Source organism: Pristiophorus japonicus, chromosome 13 (assembly GCF_044704955.1).
Source record: "Pristiophorus japonicus isolate sPriJap1 chromosome 13, sPriJap1.hap1, whole genome shotgun sequence".
Lineage (NCBI taxonomy): Eukaryota > Metazoa > Chordata > Chondrichthyes > Pristiophoridae > Pristiophorus > Pristiophorus japonicus.
The window spans coordinates 149435799-149454908 of record NC_091989.1 but is presented as its reverse complement, the minus strand read 5'-3'; the positions used below and the strand labels follow the sequence as shown (position 1 = coordinate 149454908).

General features: G+C 42.3%; 1 protein-coding gene across 1 annotated transcript in view; it reads left to right on the top strand.

The window, feature by feature from the left end:
* The window catches only part of slc7a5 (solute carrier family 7 member 5), a 69782-nt gene extending 51795 nt beyond the window's left edge, over positions 1 to 17987 (top strand). Inside the window, 5 exon segments of the mRNA XM_070898111.1 lie at positions 72 to 97; positions 2140 to 2319; positions 7699 to 7848; positions 9522 to 9699; positions 10779 to 17987. Of these exon segments, the coding sequence (XP_070754212.1) occupies positions 72 to 97; positions 2140 to 2319; positions 7699 to 7848; positions 9522 to 9699; positions 10779 to 10834 (590 nt within the window). The 3' untranslated portion in view covers positions 10835 to 17987.
* The last annotated feature ends 1123 nt before the right edge of the window (positions 17988 to 19110 follow it).

The window sequence follows — 19110 nt, the reverse complement described above, 5'->3', positions numbered from 1 at the left end:
AAAAAGTAACTTGCTTCTCTGCATCCATGGCACTAGTATGGTTATCTATTCAGGTCACTCAGTCAGTACAGCAAATGTCACCTTGGATTATTTGGCAGCACTCTGGCCCCTTGATACAAAAGTCTGGGTTCAGTTCCCACACAAGGACTTGAGCACATAAGTGAGCACACAGAATTGATGGAGCTCTGCAGAGTTGAAGATACTGGGGCCAAAATGACCCCTTTGCACAGGGCCAGTTAGCAACGGCGGCTGGCGATAAGGGTGCGCTGAAGGGTTTTCGCCCAAGCGCTGTGCACAGAGAGCTCCCCCCAGAATTGTCCCCAAGGGTCGGCGGGTGAAAAGGGGTTTGCGCTGCACCTCGCCATGCACGCCAACCTCTTTGCAACCCACGCCTGCCCCTTTGTGTCCAGTGACGGAAATTGCCCTGCGCGAGCGAGATCTGCACGGGGCGATACCACCGACAGTTTCTCAGCTGTGGCGTCCCAGCCGCCCATAAAGGGGAGGTGCCGCGGCCGGCATGTTTTTTGTGTCAGCCGACTTTTCAGTCAGCCCGATAATGGTGGCCGCTGATTCAGCCGTGCCGCCAATAGGCAGTCGGGTATCCCCTCTTGAATGTCCGACTACTGGCCCAGCCGGCACCGTCGCTGGTGGCCTAATGTGCTACTCAGATCGCAGCGGCCCTCCCCTTTAAGAGTAGGGGAAGGTCATTGCGCGTGAGCGTCGCCCTGACATCATCAGCGCCATGCTGATGTGAGTAGCACCGGGAGCGCCGCAAGAGTGCACGGTTACCGCCCCCACCATTTTCTTTGCTAAAAGAGGGCAAATCCACATTGGTTCCAGCGTTTCCCGAATTTGAATTTGAAAATGCGATGCAAATCCAGTGCGGGGCATTTTTGGCCCCACTATCTTTTGGTTGCGATATTAATCTGAGATAAAAAAGCAACGTACTGCAGATACTGAAAATCTGAAATAAAAACAAAAATTGCTGGAAATATTCAGCAGGTCAGACAGCATCTGTGGAGAGAGAAACGGAGATAATGTTCAGGTCAATGACCTTTTTTGCATACACTTGAACAAATATATGGAGTCTCTGTTTTTATTTCTACTGAAAGATGCATCTGCAACATTGCAGCACTCACTTTATTGTAGTACCAAGGATCAGCCTAGAGCAGGTGCTTAGGGGGCCAAAATTGCCCCTTCCGATAAGGCCTCTGATCACCAGAAAGCGGCAGCCATGGGGTGGCGCGGAATGGCCGCCAACTCTCCATGGATGGGCTGCCATTTTGTAAATTGCACTTCCTCAGGAGTGGCGAAGTGTCCCGGACCGCTCCACCCGTTCTTCCGCCGTGGCGTGCACGTGCCAACCCCTCACCATCTGGCGGGGACCTTATCCGAAATTTCCCCACCAGCAGCTGCTCTTAAAGGGGCACAGCCGCGGCCGCTATTTTTTTTTTTGTCTGCCAACTGCCAGATCGGGCTGACAATCATGCCCCCGGGTTCGGCCGGGCCGCCAACAGGCAGCCTGGCATCCCCTCTTTGGTGCCAGGCTGCTGGCCCAGCCGAAACCCTCACTGGTGTCCCAGTGGACGCCACTGAAGTGGCTACAGAGTTCACAGCGGCTCGCCCCTTAAACTGAAGGAGAGGGACCTTGTGACACACCAGCACGATGACGTCATCAGCACGCGCTGATGACTGACAGCCTTGGATATTCTGTCCCGCCCACACTTCTGTCCTGCTAGTGACGGCTACTCCACTCCCCTCCCATTTCCACCCCCATGATGATCCACTTCTGCCCCACTGGGAAAAAACCCCCCCCGAAGAGCGGAATTTCACAGGATAGGCCGCTGCAACCATTGCGGCGGCCAGAGCACTTCAAAAAAGGGTAGGTGCAGCCCGTTTCCGATGGAGGGCAATTTCTACTCAGGTTTTATGTGACACGAGTAACCAAGTGACGTTTTTTAGCATGTGAAAATGCTAATGACACACACACTGGGTTTCAATAGAGCTTTGGAAAATACCAGTGAAATCAAGCTGATCTTGGGTTTTATTGGATCCCCAAGAAATTCAGTTGAGATTTGGCCTTGTGCTTATTCTAATGTCCTGAGGATTCATCACCATTGCCCAGGAAACTGAATTCAGCTATTGATATCAGTAAGTGTGTGCCTTCCCTACTGTACTTCTGTGGGGGGTTTTCTTCAATAGTTAAATTTTTTTTGTTGCAGGTTATTCTTTGTGGGATCACGAGAGGGTCACTTGCCCAGCCTCCTGTCTATGATTCACCCAACACATTTTACCCCCCTGCCGTCATTAATATTTACTGTGAGTATCTGGTTGGTATTTTACTGTGTAAACATGTGGATGATTCAATGCTGGAGAATTGTATGCTTAATTTTTAATGGGCTTTCCAAGTACAAAACCAAAACCTATTCTATACATCAAAACCACCTTAGCATTTACATTACTGAGGTCCAGGTAGCTTTTCAAAAAGCTGCACAATAATTTTGTATGATTGCCCCCGCCACACAGCACTGCCCCGGCTCTCCGCCCGCCCCCCCCCCACCCCCCCCCCCAGTCATCAAGATCCACGGCGCGGCCCTGGACAACGTCGACCACTTTCCAAACCTCGGGAGCCTACTACAGACATCGACAACGAGGTTCAACACCGCTTCCAGCGCCAGCGCACCCTTTGGCCGCCTGACGAAGAGAGTGTTTTGAAGATCAGGCCCTCAAATCTGGCACCAAGCTCTCAGGGCTGTAGTGATACCCACCCTCCTGTATGGCTCAAAGACGTGGACCATATACAGTAGACTCCTCAAATTGCTGGAGAAATACCACCAACGATGCCTCCGCAAGATCCTGCAAATCCCCTCGGAGGACAGACACACCAACATTCGCGTCTTCGATCAGGCCAACATCCCCAGCATCGAAGCACTGACCACTCTCGACCAGCTCCGTTGGGTGGGCTACATTGTTCGCATGCCTGACACAAGACTCCCTAAGCGAGCGCTCTACTCGGAACTCCTACACGGCAAGCGAGCCCCAGGTGGGCAGAGGAAACATTTCAAGGACACCCTCACCTTGATAAAATACAACATTCCCACCGACACCTGGGAGTCCCTGGCCAAAGACCGCCCTAAGTGGAGGAAGAGCATCCGGGAGGGCGCTGAGCACCGAGTCTCGTCGCTGAGAGCATGCAGAAAACAAGCGCAGGCAGCAGAAGGAGCGTGCGGCAAACCAGACTCCCCACCCACACCTTCCTTCAATGACTGTCTGTCCCACCTGTGACAGACTGTAATTCCCGTATAGGACTGCTCAGTCAACTAAGAACTCACTTTTAGAGTGGAAGCAAGTCTTCCTCGATTTTGAGGGCCTGTCTATGATCCCTCTTTATTTTTTTTATCTGCATGGCCCCTTTAACGGGCTGCGTGGCCCATTCAAAAATCTGCGCACGCACAGTTTTTGCATTTGAAAGCTGGCTGCACGGGAGCTCCAGAGCACCATGTGGCTGCTCACCTTAATGGGAACATTGATTGCAATTATAAGTTACTAATACTGAATAATGGTATGCACAAATGCACCCCATTTGGGTGTGAATTTATTTTGAAACCTTCCATTTCATTACCACTGATTGCTGTTTGAACCTTGATTTGATCTGGGTTAAGTTCTCCCTGCTTATACTAGTGCATACCAAAAACCTATATGCAGTCCTGGAATCTTTCATTTCATAGAAGTGGGAGTAGTAAGTGCGTTGGCAATTTGTTACTGTGACCCACACACCAGAAAAAAACCAAGCTGATGTAAGACTGCTGTCTGTGGTTGTACAAGAGAGGATTTTGAGATTAACCAATGTTGTAGGGTGAGTAAAATGATACATCACTGCTCCAATTGCATATGCTTGTATAAACTTATGAAAAACACTGCTTTGATATGCAGTTCTGGGGAATAAATGTTTGTTTAAAATGGATGTTGTCTTTCCAGAAAACCTGTGGCATGCCCTTCCTACTTTTTTTCCACAAAAGCTAACACTGCAAAGGTGCAGGTGTTTATTGCAGGCAACAATGGACACGACAACACATGCATTTATATAGTGCCTTTAATGTAGAAAATGTCCCAATACACTTTGTAGAGGTGTAAGGAAAAAAAGAAATCGATATTCAAGAATGGCCAAATCTTGGTCAAAAGAGGGACTTAAAGGTGGAGAGGGAGGTGGACACAAGTTAGGATGGGAATTTCTGAATGTGGGGCCTAGGCGGCTGAAGGCATTGTGCCAAGTAGCGGGGCGAAGGGAGAGAGATGTACAAGAGGCTGGAGTCAGAGGAATAGAGATCAGGGAGAGGTTGCAGAGATAGGATGAGGTGGGACCATGGAGGGATACAACATATATTGAGTATTTTGCTGACTAAAATCAAAAGTAATGAGAAAGGATGTTACCCAGGTGAAACAATGTTGCAGTTGCAGTGAATAGTTTGTTGCAATTGGCTGTTTCTGTGTCTCTTACTGCAGCTGTGTAACTACACCACAGAGTTGAATATGTGCATGATGCAATCAGCTATAGCTACAATGAATGAGATTGCTTATTGGCACCAAGCAAAGCAGGTTTTTAAATAAAAACCTTGATTGAACCTTCCCATCTAACTGGGATTACATTAATGTAGTACAGAAATTGGCACAGACTGAAAACGTAAACATTTAGGCTGACTTGAAGCAGCGAACCTTGAATTGATTGTTACCATGATCTGACAGCTCTACATAAGAACATAAGAAATAGGAGCAGGAGTAGGCCATATGGCCCCTCGAGCCTGCTCCGCCATTTAATGTGACCATGGCTGATCCGATCATGGACTCGGGTCCACTTCCCTGCCCACTCCCCATAACCCCTTATTCCCTTATCGGTTAGTAAACTGTCTATCTCTGTTTTAAATGTATTCAATGACCCAGCTTCCACAGATTTCCTGAGAGGAAATTTCTCCTCATCTCAGTTTTAAATGGGCAGCCCCTTATTCTAAGATTATGCCCCCTAATTCTAGTCTCCTCTATCAGTGGAAACATCTTCTATGCATCCACCTTGTCAAGCCCCCTCATAATCTTATACGTTTCGATAAGATAACCCCTCATTCTTCTGAATTCCAATAAATAGTGGCCCAACCTTCTCAACCTTTCCTCATAAGTCAACCCCCCTCATCTCCGGAATCAAGCTAGTGAACCTTCTCTGAACTGCCTACAAAGCAAGTATATCCTTTCTTAAATATGGAAACCAAAACTGCACACAGTATTCCAGATGTGGCCTCACCAATACCCTGTATAACTGTAGCAAGACTTCCCTGCTTTTATACTCCATCCCCTTTGCAATAAAGGCCAAGATTCCATTGGCCTTCCTGATCACTTGCTGTACCTGCATACTGACCTTTTGTGTTTCATGCACCAGGTCCCGCTGTACTGCAGCACTTTGCAATTTTTCTCCATTTAAATAATAACTTGATCTTCGATTTTTTTTTTTCTGCCAAAGTGCATAACCTCACACTTTCCGACATTATACTCCATCTGCCAAATGTTTGCCCACTCACTTAGCCTGTCTATGTCCTTTTGCAGATTTTTTGTGTCCTCCTCACACATTGCTTTTCCTCCCATCTTTGTATCGTCAGCTGTGCCTGGTGAAAGTCACTGCTGACAGGTGCCTTGCGGGTGGCTTCAGGGTAAATGTTCTACCTGTTGAGCTGTGAAGTTTTCAAAGTAGAAGTAGCATGATTCTGATCTTCACTTTCTAGCCTTCCAAAAAAATTAAGAGAAATTTATTCTACAACTCAATTTTTTGTGTGTTCTGTAATGGGTTGTCCTGAAAATCTGTTCCCATTGCATACATTTCTTGATTTGGCATATGGTGTCTGTGTTAGAAAGTTAAAGCTCTGCACACATTGTTCTTTCCCTTCAGTGAAAGAAACAATGAGATGCAAGATAAACTTTCCTGGCAAATTATTGAAAGTCTGACTGAATTTTTGACAAGGACAATGGGATAGGTCCCTGTTTGAGTACTAAACAAGACCTGATGGGCTAGATTCTCGTCTTCATGGTGGTATCCTAGTGTGGTGGGACTTCCATCCACCTCCCCGAGATCGCTGCAACGCTGACACATTTTCTTGGGTTGGGTGTCATTTGTTATACAGGATGGGCTTCAAGACACGACCCTGTCACAGTAGGGAGGTCACTGCTGCCGGGGCCAGAAAATGTAGCGGTGCTGCAGTGGGAGCACCAGTGAGGTAGCAGGAGACCTTAAAGGGGAGAATGCCCGAAAAATGAAGAAATCGCCCAGCACAGACTGAGACCTACAAAGATAATTGCTGAAGGCCGATTTTGGAGGGAGAGAAGGCCTGTACTGGGCCATCTCCCCTCAATTACAGAAATAGGAGCTGTTGCCGCCACTCCCCTGGACCTATTACCACCTGGTACGAGGAGTAGGTAACGAGAAAATCTGATTCCATCAACGGCTAAGGAACTTTATTATAACTTGCAATGACATGCATTTCCAATTAAACGAAGATTAAAATATTCATCTTTAATTTGGCTTTGCCCCACCAAATTATTGTTTTTACAGCATAGTCTTAGAACAAATGTTTTGGTATTAATTCCTTTGCTCACTAATATTAGTGAAAAAGTAGATGTAAATGTAAAGTAGTGGTTTCCACTTTATCTCCATTTCCACCTTATTGGTAAAATTAGCGTATAAAAGAAAATACAACTCTCCCATGATCCAAGAAATTACTGCAACTATTTCAGTGAAATAATACTGTGAGCTGTGGCTCAGGTGAGTAGCACACTCACTTTTTGAGTCGGAAGGTTGTGGGTTCCAGTCCTACTCCAGAGACTCTAGCACATAAATCTAGGCTGACACTCCAGTGCAGTGCTGAGGGAGTGCTGCTCTGTCGGAGATGCCGTCTTTTGGATGAGACATTAAACCGAGGCCCCATCTACTCTCTCAGGTGGACGTAAATGATCCCATGGCACTATTTTGAAGAAGAGCAGTGGAGTTGTCCCCGGTGTCCTGGCCAATATTTATCCCTCAATCAACATAATAAAAAAAAATATCCGGTCATTATCACATTGCTGTTTGTGGGAGTTTGCTGTGCACAATTTGGCTGCCACGCTTCCCACATTCCAACAGTGACTACACTCCAAAAGAACGTCATTGGCTGTAAAGTGCTTGAGATGTCCAGTGGTTGTGAAAGGCGCTATATAAATGCAAGTCTTTGTCTTTTTCTTTTACTATAATGCTCTGGTTGTTCTGATTTCAGATCGATCTGTCAATTGCTCAGTGATAAATACCAGACCCGTTCAAGTATTTCATGTACTGGTGATGGGGTCAAGGTTACAGTCCGTACCAATTGGTGCTGGCCTACATGCTCTGATGTCAACATTCTTTCTCATTTGTACAATAGAGTCTAATTTTACTGGAGTAGTTGCAGGAAAGTCTCGGGGGAAAAATATCTTATTAAAATTGGATTTGGTGTCCCAGTGGAAACATGATATTTCATTGCTCAACTCATTCAAGCTGATTTTCAGACTTGCTTCCCATTTGACCATAACTATCCCCCAAGACAAAGCTTAAATTGTTCCACAACAGAAGAAATTGATTAAATATATGAATCTTTAAAGCACTTTTCTTCTCCTATTGCTAATGATGATTTTTTGTTCCTGTTTTTGCAGTGTTGGATGACTTTGATGTATGCATTCTCTGTCGACATATACTCTGTCATCAACTTCTTCAGTTTCTTTAACTGGCTGTGTATCGCACTAGCCATTATTGGAATGATGTGGCTGCGCTACAAGAAACCGGAAATGGAGCGGCCTATCAAGGTAAATGGGCAGCTACAATCCAGATCAATTTCACAGCTTTGTGCCTTGTGCCAGAGAGTTATCTTATTTGTGGCCGAAATATTATCAATTCATGTGATTCATTTATAAAATAAACAGGTTATCTAAACATTGGTTATCCCAATATTTTCTAACAGCTGTAACCATAAAAAGTTAAATAGCTGTCATCATGGGAGTAGTGCTAGGTAGAAGGGAAACTGTATCCTACAAGGAGGAAGGGAGCAAAGTCTTAAGTCAGATAATCTGTACCACCTCTGGACAGTTCTTGGCAGTCAGTTGCAGAGCTGCTTTGAAAGAGACTGTCAATTTCAACTAGGGACTGATGCATGACAGAGGTGAAGTAAAGCAGAGAGGCATTCAAGAATTATGGGCACCAGTGGTCAGACTTGAGGCAAATGATTTGGCACAAAGTGACATCTTTGAAAATTTTCAGCTGATTAGGGAGAGCCAGCATGAATTTGTAAAGGTTAGGTCATGCCTGACAGACCTGATTGTATTTTTTGAAGAGGTGATTAAAGTAGTGAACAGGGAATATCTATGGATGTTATTTATATGGACTTCCAGAAGGTATTTGATAAAGTCACTCAAGAGACTGTTAACTAAATTTGAAGCCCATTGAATTGAAGGCAAATTGTTGATCTGGTTAGGAAATTGGCTGAGCGGCAGGAGACAGCGAGGAAGGGATATTGGACAGATACTCTAATTGGCAGGAGGTGATTAATGATGTCCCGCAGGGATCTGTGTTGGGGCCTCAACTGTTCACTGTATTTGTTGCATGTCATCGTGGAGCAGGCAGAGGATGCCAACAAACTTTTAGGGATAGCTGAAATGGAGGACGCTGCTCCATAGTCCCTTGTGGTTAACAGTGTCAAAGGCCTTATGAATTGGAATGTGAGCAAACATCTCAAAGTGCTGTAGGCCACTTAGAATATTAACATTGTTGCTTACATGAGTTTCAGCTGTTCTTCACCAGCCCCTTTGTGTTAAAACTGATGTGATACTGCAAATAGATTTCTTATTGGTTGAGAATGGTGTCAATTCAGTGATGGTGTCAAGAGCTGGTCTGCTCCCTGATTTGAGTGTCCTAGAAAATAAATGAGGATGAAGCAGCAAATTGATTCAGATAGAAATACATAAGAAATAGGAGCAGGAGTGGGCCATTCGGCCCTTCGAACCTTCTCCGCCATCATTAAGATCATGGCTGATCTTCTACCTCAACTCTACCTTCCCATACTAAAGCCATATCCCTTGATTCCCTTAGTATCTAAAAATCTATCAATCTCTGTCTTGAATATGCTCAAGATACTTGCGTATCCGTAGCACTCTGGGATGGAGAATTGCAAAGATTCATAACCATTTTGAGTGAAGAAATTTCTCCTCATCTCAATCCTAAATAGCCAACCCCTTATTCTGAGACTGTGACCCCAAGCTGTAGACTACCCAGCCAGGGGAAACATCCTTCCTTCAAGCCCCTTAATAACTTTATATGTTTCAATGAGATCACATCTCATTCTTCTAAACGGAAAGAATATAAGCCTAGTCTACTCCATGTAGGCCGAGCCTACTAAATAGGCCAAGTCTACTCAATTCAGTTGTAATTAAGTTTAAAAGCTATTTTTTTAAAAGCTGTTTTATATCTTTCTTATCTCTTGCAGTTTAACATCCTGCTCCCAATCATTTTTGTGCTTGCCTGCATCTTCTTAATTGTTGTATCTATATGGGTGACACCTGTGGAATGCGCCATTGGCTTTATCATAATTCTCTCTGGAATTCCGGTCTATTTTGTTGGAGTTTACTGGCAAAACAAGCCCAAGTGGCTCTTGAACACAATCTGTAAGTATAACTATAACAAGAATATATGATTAGTAAGAAAAAATTGACTTGTCAAAATATTAAGTGTACTTTTCAATTTTTGCTTCAGAAGTGTCAAGTAGCCTAGTCTTTTAGACATCTGCTTTTTATCACTTTTGTTGTGGCTTTGTGACAAGACTGAAATGAATCACTTGGCAAAGAGTTTTTATGCTGCACCATAAGTGGGATTTCATTGGAAAACCAAGAGATTTTCTTTTGAGTGGGGTTAAATGGATGTGCTTCATTATACTATATGACGGCACTATTAGTTAAATGGTTAGTAGTAGTAACTGGGTTCTTACTTGCTCTCAGAACTATATTGTTCAGAGTGCATTGTGATCATTGAAAATTGTTCCATGTAGGATATCCCTTTGGGGTAGATTTTCACTTCTGAGCAGCTGAACAACAGAGTGAGCTGGCAGTCAGCCCATTTCTGGCAGAAGAGTCCAGGGCCATTTTCAGTCCCAGGCCTCAGTCAAATACAACCAGCGGGCTACCGCACCAAACGGACGCAGCTTGCCAAATTCAGGCCAGCACGGTATCAGGAAATCTGGCCAGCAGCAAGGTAACTACTGGGGGGCGGAAGAACAATTGTGGGGTGGGGGAAGAGGGATAAGAGCCCGGGGCAACAGTGGCAGGGATTTTTGTTGGGCGCAGAGGAGCACCCCCTATTACTCTTGGCTTCACAAAAATAATTTTAAGCTTCCTTTTTGAGGCCTCTTGAGCTGTATCGCCAGTAAAACTGGTCAGTGAATGTACAGCACCGATCTGAGCATCTGTCCAAAAATGGCAATTAACGTCCTATCCATGTCATGGAACCCCAATTTCATGTTAAAAGTGCACTGCTGACTGAAACAGGAAGATGCTTTGGCCACGGAGTGATAAGCCCATGTCAAAATGGCAGGGACCAGTGGGTTGGCGTTTACGGGGTGCTAAGTCTACCGGCACCATTTTGAGGCCATTAGCGCCTCATTAACTTGTGTGCCTGAAAGCTTATGCTGGTTATCACGAGCACATTGTTAGTTTATCAGTAAATAACTGGATTTTCATCTTTCTTACAGACACCCTAACTGTTTTCGGTCAGAAAGCTTTGGACGTGGTACCTCAGTCTTCATAATAAAACAAATTGAGCTCCTTCAGAAAAACGCACAAAAGTTCAAGCAAAAGAGGCATTGTTACATGATCCAAAGTCAACTTTTTATTCTTGGAAACATTTCTTTTATCTTCAACTTGAGGATTAGTCAGCCATCTGAAAATTGGTTGTGAAACAATCAGATGATCCCTTCATTGCAAAGGGATTTAATGGTCCAAAACTGTATCTGGGTGAAGAACGTGCAGTGTGCTTTTAGTGTTTATATAGATGTTAGTGTGTGGTTATTTGTGCATTGGTCAATGGTGGTGCTTACTGCCCAGTTTTGTTTTTTCTTAAATTTGATAAAGAACATAATTCTGAAATACCCTTGTGCCTGGAGAACCTGTCTGGTGAAAGGTCCTGGGTGTCGACAGGACTTAAAATCTAAAACTTACATGGGAAAGATTGACTTTTTGTTACAATCTGTGTTTATAAATATAGATGGGAGAGATTTAGAGACGAGAAAAGACAATTTGAGACCTTAAGCTTTTTGTGGTTCCTTAAGTTCAGAAATTACATCTTGAACTCCATGCAGCGTTCCTCTGAATTGCAACCCTTTTGTTTATTTTGGACTAATAAGTTTAATAGAATAATTATGTAAATGCAGTGGCTGACAACAGCCCAACTGGTTTATCCAATAAGCAGCTGAAAGATGCATTACAGGAAGGTTCCCTGATGTCAGCAAAAAGCAACAGTACAGTTGTCCTCAGCATTTCAGAAATGGAAATTTGTTACAGTTAATCACTTTTTACTGAAGTGGTCGGGGGGGGGGGGGGTGGGTAGGTTTAATGTCAGGTAATTGCAGTATTTGGCTTGACTGTGATGGCCCCATGGTTGAATAGCTTGCTGACGCTCAGAGTCAAAGCTCACTTATGAATCAAATGGCCATTTATGTGAGGTTCTGGAGGGCAATCGGTGCTTGTGGAACCAAACCCTAACAGGAAAGAATGCCACACAATTACACCTGACGGTGCTTCATATCCTACTAGGATTAGTGGAAGGGCATTTCATTACCATGGGGCAAACGGGCACAAGGGCCCACTTTTTAAGAAAGTGAACTCTTCAGGGGTCCAGGCCACATGCCTCACTCAATGCACTGGCCGCCATTACCACACCAGGAACGCGACTCAAACTTGGGGAAACCATGTCCTTGTCTCCGCCACCTTGCTGTGATTTACTCTGAGGGGTGAATAGAGATTCTGCCCCAAGGCAAATGGTTCCACCCAACCGTTGTGTGATTTCAACCGTGGAAGAAAAACATGTAAATGCAAAGACTTGGCATCCATCAGTTTTGAAGGAGCTGTTTTGTATTTATTTTATTTGTTATGTTAGTTTTGACATACCCTCAATGTCTGCTGAAGGAGCTGTCTTTTCAAAGATATTTATTATTTTTAGGAATTAGATATCTGATTCCTGAACCCAACTAGTCCTGTATGGTATAATCTTTCCTTGAGGAATTTTCCTCCTATGGCAGTCTGTGTCCTTAAATCATCGTTGTTGCTGTTCTTTGAACTATCTCAACACCTCAATATCCTTCAGAAGGTAGGATGACCAACAATAAATTTATCAGCAGTGTCAAATATGAGTGTTTTTCTTTAAAGTTGTATTTGCTTAATATTTCTAATTGGCATAAAAATATATCAGACAAACAAGTTAAATATCGCAGCAGGAAAACCAGTTATGTTGGCTTATATACATCTCACTACAACTTTCCAAGTTTACGGAGCAATAATCAGGTAAAATGGTACACTCTGCCTCTAGTCTTTTCTTTTGTATTAAGTTTATTTTTAAAACAAGTCATAACAGGTCATGGGGTTTTCCCCTACATTTTTGCGTAACGTAGGGTGGGTCTATAAAGGGAACACAACAATGGAAAATATGCACTTAACTCTTCCAGTTAATAAAGTGGCAGTGCTAAATGTATATATCGGCTGTGAGTAGCAAATAATTCCAGCTGCTGTGTTTAAGGCTCAGTTCCGATTGGTGCTGTTGATACTGTTAAATGAATCCCACAGGATTGCCAAATTGGTGATGGTGGAAATTGTGGTTAAATCGTCCCAAAAAGGTTTTAAGTTATTTAACTGATCCTGACTCAAATGGGGGAAAGCTTTTTGTTTGTTCTCTGATTACAGAATCACCACTTAAATGATTCCAAGCAATTGGGTGATATTGTTGACATATAAAGTGCTGCAACATGGGCTTGTGAAGTCTTTTGGTGACCATTTTCATTTATTTTTTTATTCTCTGCTGTAATACAGCAACCTAAAATTTGGGCAAGTTGCTTATTGGTGTTATTGCTTACCCTTGCAGGTGTAGAATGCTGCAAGGCCACTTGACCAGGAGAATGGAGCCAGTGCCTGAATGGACTATCCATTTGATAATAGCAAATAATAGTTGTACACAAGTACACTTTTTTTCATTGAGAATGTGAGCATTTGCAACTTATGCATACCCAGAACCAGGTTTTTGTTTGTGTGAGAATTGCTAACAGTGTTTCATGTGCCGTGAAAAATGTTTTTATTCCGTTTTAAACTGAAGTTTGACATTTTCTACATTGAAGATACTATGTAAATGCACAATATGTAAACGCACAATATTTAAAGATGATCTAAAATTTGTCTTACGAAATTGATTGTTTAGTTTACCAATAATGAAATTGAGCCTTCAATTCACAGCTGGTATAATTCACCACTTGTGTTGTCATATTGTAGTACGATTAAAAAACGATTGTGTGATCTTTGGACTGATGAATACAAATTTAATTTAACTACGGTACATTTTAGTTCATTTACATATTTAAGATACTGCTTAAAGGGGGTAAGCATCCAAGGAGAGGAGTGAGCTGAAAAGAGGAAGGACAATTTCTTCTAAGTGCTAGAAAAAAGATACCTATAAATTACTGTTTATTTGCTTTTAAAGTCTATGGCCCAGAATTTGCAGTCAGTGGCAAAGCGAAGGCTATTGCTGCCAATCTCGAAGAACCCTACCCACAAAGATCTTGCACTCTGTTGCAAAAACTTTCAGTTTCTTGACGTTAAATTGATTGTAGTGCTGTCAAAAAGGTATCCGCAATGCAGCAGTGATGTGATCTAGATGTCTAAGCAGCCAATCACGTTGAAGAATTCTCACAGACAGCAAACCAGGAAATAAAGAGCACTGATTCAATTCACTTTTTAAAAAAAAATTTTTTACAGAGAGCAAAATAAAGATCAGTACACACACATGAGATTAAGGTATAAGCTGCAATATCATAAACAAACTTCAAAAAAGTACATTTTTAAATTATTTTAAAAATCTAGTAATGGAGAAACGTTGAAATTCCACAAATATAAAATTTGTTTCTCGGGGCCAAAAGGGTTATTCAGCAGTCAATACGCCGTAAAAAAAACCCAAGTTACACCTATTCCAACAAGGCTTAACTTTTAATGGTGTGCTTAACAGCATAATTAGATCAGAAAAGCTTGCTTTTTTTGTCAGTTCAACTAATATCTTTGATTGGCAGCTTCATAATGCAACCTGTGTTGGAGCAAGCAATGACTGACCACAATTTCAGGATTTCCGCATTTATTTGCACATGCGCTAAATCCTGAAGTTACGGTCAGTTTCAGAGGCGAACATTGACAGGTTGCCGTCATCACTACCGCAAAATCCGGGCCAATATTCTTAGTTGCTTAGAGACCTGCTAGATCGACCCATGAGGTTAAAACTCTGCTTTAAGGCCACTCTGCACTCTTTTGATTTGTGTGGATCCACTCCTCGACAAGTATGGCAGCTCCCCATTAAAATGTCATTGGTAGTCTAGCAAGGAGGGAGACATTTGTAAAGGAATAGATAGCTTTGTACGGCAATCAAAGTTGAACATTTTGAATCTTCGAGAAAATGAGGCCCTCTGAAAAAATGCTATGCCTAAATATTTCTGTATGTAGTTCATGTTTCTGGCAATTCAAAATGCAGTTTAATATTTATTTATGTTTGGATTCTATGCTTGAAGTGTACACCAAGATGTTCATGCTGCTTCTTCCAGTACTGCCATTTCCTCCATCAGGAAATGGTCGGGGAGTTTAGAAATTATTTTCTCCCCCTTTTCCATCTAATTTGCTACTTTTGCGTGTGCTCCTCCTGGCCCAGAAGGAACCTGTTTTTTTTAAAAAAAACCTTATCTGGGCTTCCTGTGGCCAGGATGCTGCATGCTGCCAGTTTTTGCGAGCGGACCAAGATTACGGCATTTATTTAGTTGTCAGTTAAAATTAGGCCTCTGCTCTTCTGGGGCGGGAATGACCCAAATCCTTCCCAGCCTAAGTTCATACCTCCAGCAGCCAAAGTTCCTCCCTCCCTCCCTCCCTCCCTCCCAGCCCAAGTTCATATCGCCCCCAGCCGAAGTATTTGACACCATCAGCCCAAGTTCCTGACCTTACCCCACCCCCCGTCATAGATGGAGCATTGTGTATCTCTCTCTTTCTCCCACCCCCATCTCTCTCCCACTACCTCCGATGTTTCCTCACACATGGAAGGCCGTGAAAATGTTCCAAATAATGCAAAAGCTAGAAGCAAATCCACCTCCACACGGTTTGTGGTTTGGTTCCAGATTCCTTGTAGGTCACACTACACATGCGCGACCGAATCGAGGGCCGATGCTCAAAAAGAGGGCGGAGTCCAATGTTCGCATGCGCAGAAGGACACAAAAAACTAGCACAAATAGTCACTCTGATACAGCATGGTACTGAGCCATACAAAACAGGAAGGCTGCAGTTCAGTTCCACACCTGATCTGCTTAGTTTGCTAATTTAAGCAAGAGTAGTAGTGGAGGCAATTAAATTGGTCTTAACATCTTCAGGCTGGCGAGAGGTGGGAAAAAATCCTGATCATCATCCAGTACTTCTCCGAAAATTGTGCGCATATGCTGTGTCAGTATCAGGAACTGCTATGACACCCGCACACATTCTGAGTAAAATAACTTGCTAGGTCTAGACATTTGAGCAAGATACTAGTGTGCTATTGGCACCCACTGGGACCAACCTTAGCATGAGTCACTGCCTTGAGGACAAGGAGAAAGTTAGGGAAATGTTAAAAAGATACTCAATAGTTCTTTTTATCTGTTGGGTGATAAGTACACCCTTTTGAAAATGTTCAGATAAAAACTGCTTGTTCATGCTCAGTTTACAGTTGATTAGTATAAACATTGCAAACTTATAAAATAGAGTGGGTTCTGAACAGATCTTCATTAGTAGGCATGTAAACTGCTAAGTAAGGTGGGTTTGGGCAAATCAGAATGGTCCAGGAGGTAGTATAAACCAGAGCATCCTAAGGTGCCAATACAACCCAAAAGAATGAAGACTAGATGACTTATTTGATAGCAAAATGTTTGCTAAGGAGAGCTCATCTCAGTTGAATCGTGTTTAACGGTGTTCACTGACCATGATCATTTACATGATAATCCATTAAGAATGAATACTGCAGGGCCAAAAATCTACGACCATTTTGGTGGAATCCTGGCGTAACATTAGAGGATGTTCGCAAGAGTGGCTGGAAACTAGACTGTGATATGATGGAAAGAGCTAGGACCCTGAACATTGGAATTTCCCTACTCTGGGCCAGGCATATTTCCCAATGGGAATGAAGGTGGAGTTGCCAGGGACGGGAGAAGAGGTCAAAACCTGGACCCTCACAAATCTGAGGGAGGGGATATTTTCCTGGCAATTTAAAGCCCTTGACTGGACTTTGTGTCTTCAAACTTGTTGAGCATCCTCGATGCACCCGTAGAGGTATGGACACCCATCATTTGCTGGCAATTTAGGGAAACTCCTGACCCTGGAAAGTTCAGCAGGGGAGGTTCTTGATGAACTCATGTGTTAGTGCTGGCCCACAATTTTTAAACCACTGTATATTTTACTTAAGCATTTGGCTTCACTCATATTACCTGTTACTGCAAACATGAGAACTTTTGGTTGAGAGAGATATTTAAATGGTTAAGTTTGTGAAAAATTAATGTTCTGAAAACCGTTTGAAGAAATAAATTAAGTAGAGGAGAAACTCTTGATGATGTGCAAGTTCTGTTCTTAATGCAAAATAAAATTGTAATTGAGACTTGTTCACATTTTCACACCATCTTAAGTTTAAAGAATTCTTTTTTTTTAGAATTCATGGTACTAATTTTAGCATTTTTAGTACTTATGTATACTGATTTTAAGATTTTGTATGATGCACAATTTATTTTTTAAGATGTTTTTTACTACTTAAATCAATCTCTCGTGTTGTAACATTGCTTTGCTTTGAAGTGTTTTGAGACATCTCTTGACATGAAAAATGCTGTATACTGGCTGTTATCAGAGCATTCCAGAGGTGCTACAGTACTGACATTGATATTTTGCTGTAATTGATTGGTTTGAGTAGTTTTGTGCCAACATTTAGTGACTTGTGTTTTACAAATTGAGTATTGTATTAAGGTTGAGTTGAGCAAAATTGTTCCTTCTTGGATTGTCCCAAAAAATTAAGGTTTGAGCTGGTCCTTTTATATTGCTTTTGTTGCAGGTTTTAATTGACTTGTTTTCCCATCTCCAAGTTTTTACAGTGTCATTGGATAGGTAACTTCAACTGAACAGGAAGAAGGAAATCAAAAACTACTGTCTACATTCACTCCTCTCATGTATTTTCAAGACATCCCTGTATTGGAGATGAATTAACACTGGATGTGTGAAATAATTTTATTTTTGCACTTTTTTCAATTTATTTATTTCACTAGGTCAACAAAAGTCTTATCTAGTGGTCTACAACTTATGTTTGGAAACAAATTCCATAATTGTTCATGATCCCAAAGGACTTTTTTGTTTATTTGTAACAAAATGATACTTAAATCTTAATCTTGTACTGCAATCTTTCTTTTCATTCAATAACATAGTATTTCATGGTAATGCATTGTGACTTTACCACAAGGTGAAAAATCAGTCAACTATTAGAATGATAAAATAATTATTCACACACTGATTTGCTTGTCTCGTACTCTGGTGTTTTGAAAGACCGCTATCAGAACAAGTCCCAAGTTTTCAAGGATGCCTTTTAAAAGCAAACTTTTGTCTGCTTCCCTCTATGTAAATTTGTTATTTTTAAATAAAAGACTGAGATGAGATCATTTTAAAAATAATTACTCCTTACTACCTGTCGTATTGTTTTACAGACCTGTACATGTCTCTGTGGTTTTAGACCTCAGTACCACTTCATCGTTAGCATGAGGGTTATGTGATAACCCCAGTGCTCAAATGTGTAGCTTTAAACTAATTGGTGATCCTGAGTTTTTTTACTTTGGTACTCTATTTATTTACAACTCTATTTAGTTTTGATTCCTCAAGCAAAAAGACCCAACAGTAAAATCAGTCACATTAGTCAGCTAACCCAACAAGTTTACCTCATAGTGGTTGGCTGAAAATAAACTACCTATCCAGTACATACCTGAACAAGTATTAATTGCTCACCCACTTGTAAATAAACCTTCAATTTGAACAATATGGGGATTAAATTGGTCCCCCTGGTGCCTGTTTTTCAGGGCTATTTGACAGCATTATTTACAGGTTAGTTAAAGAAACCTGAAGCATCGCATAAATTTGTTTTAAAGTTGAGTAATTATCACTGCTGTCGGTCCCCAGACCTCCCAACAAACTTTCAACACTATCTCCCAACCTCCAGACTCCCTGATTTCCCTTCCTTCCCCTGTGATCTCGACCACCAGGCACCAAGGCCCCCGATTCACCACCAAAAAGTACTTAATTGGCTGTAAAGCATTTTGGGATGTCCAATGTTCATGAAAGTCGCAATATAAATGCAAGTCGTTTATGCTTCCTCCTACCACATCGCCGTCTTCATTATGAATATACGGGGCTCCTCGGACCTCGCATTGTGTGTGGGGGAATAACACGAAGGGGGGGACACCCTGAATTTAAACCCCAATATCTGTTATAAATTCTGGTCTGAGGAAAACAGTCTTCTCCGGTTCAGTGGCATCAGTCACTTACGACTAGTCTGAGAACCTTACTTTATGGGAGTTCACTTACTTGTATGATAGCAGAACCTGGCAGATGGATCAATGCAACCCATTTATAACCTGAACTGGATATCCATGTCTTTTGTACATGTATTTCTTCAATCTCTGAAAGGTGACTAAGTTAACACTAGATGAGGTGCGATTTGGTTTTAATTGTTAAGCTGCTTAATTTCATAGAGAGGTGAATATACAAAGTCATGATCAGAATTACTTAATTCAACTGAATTGC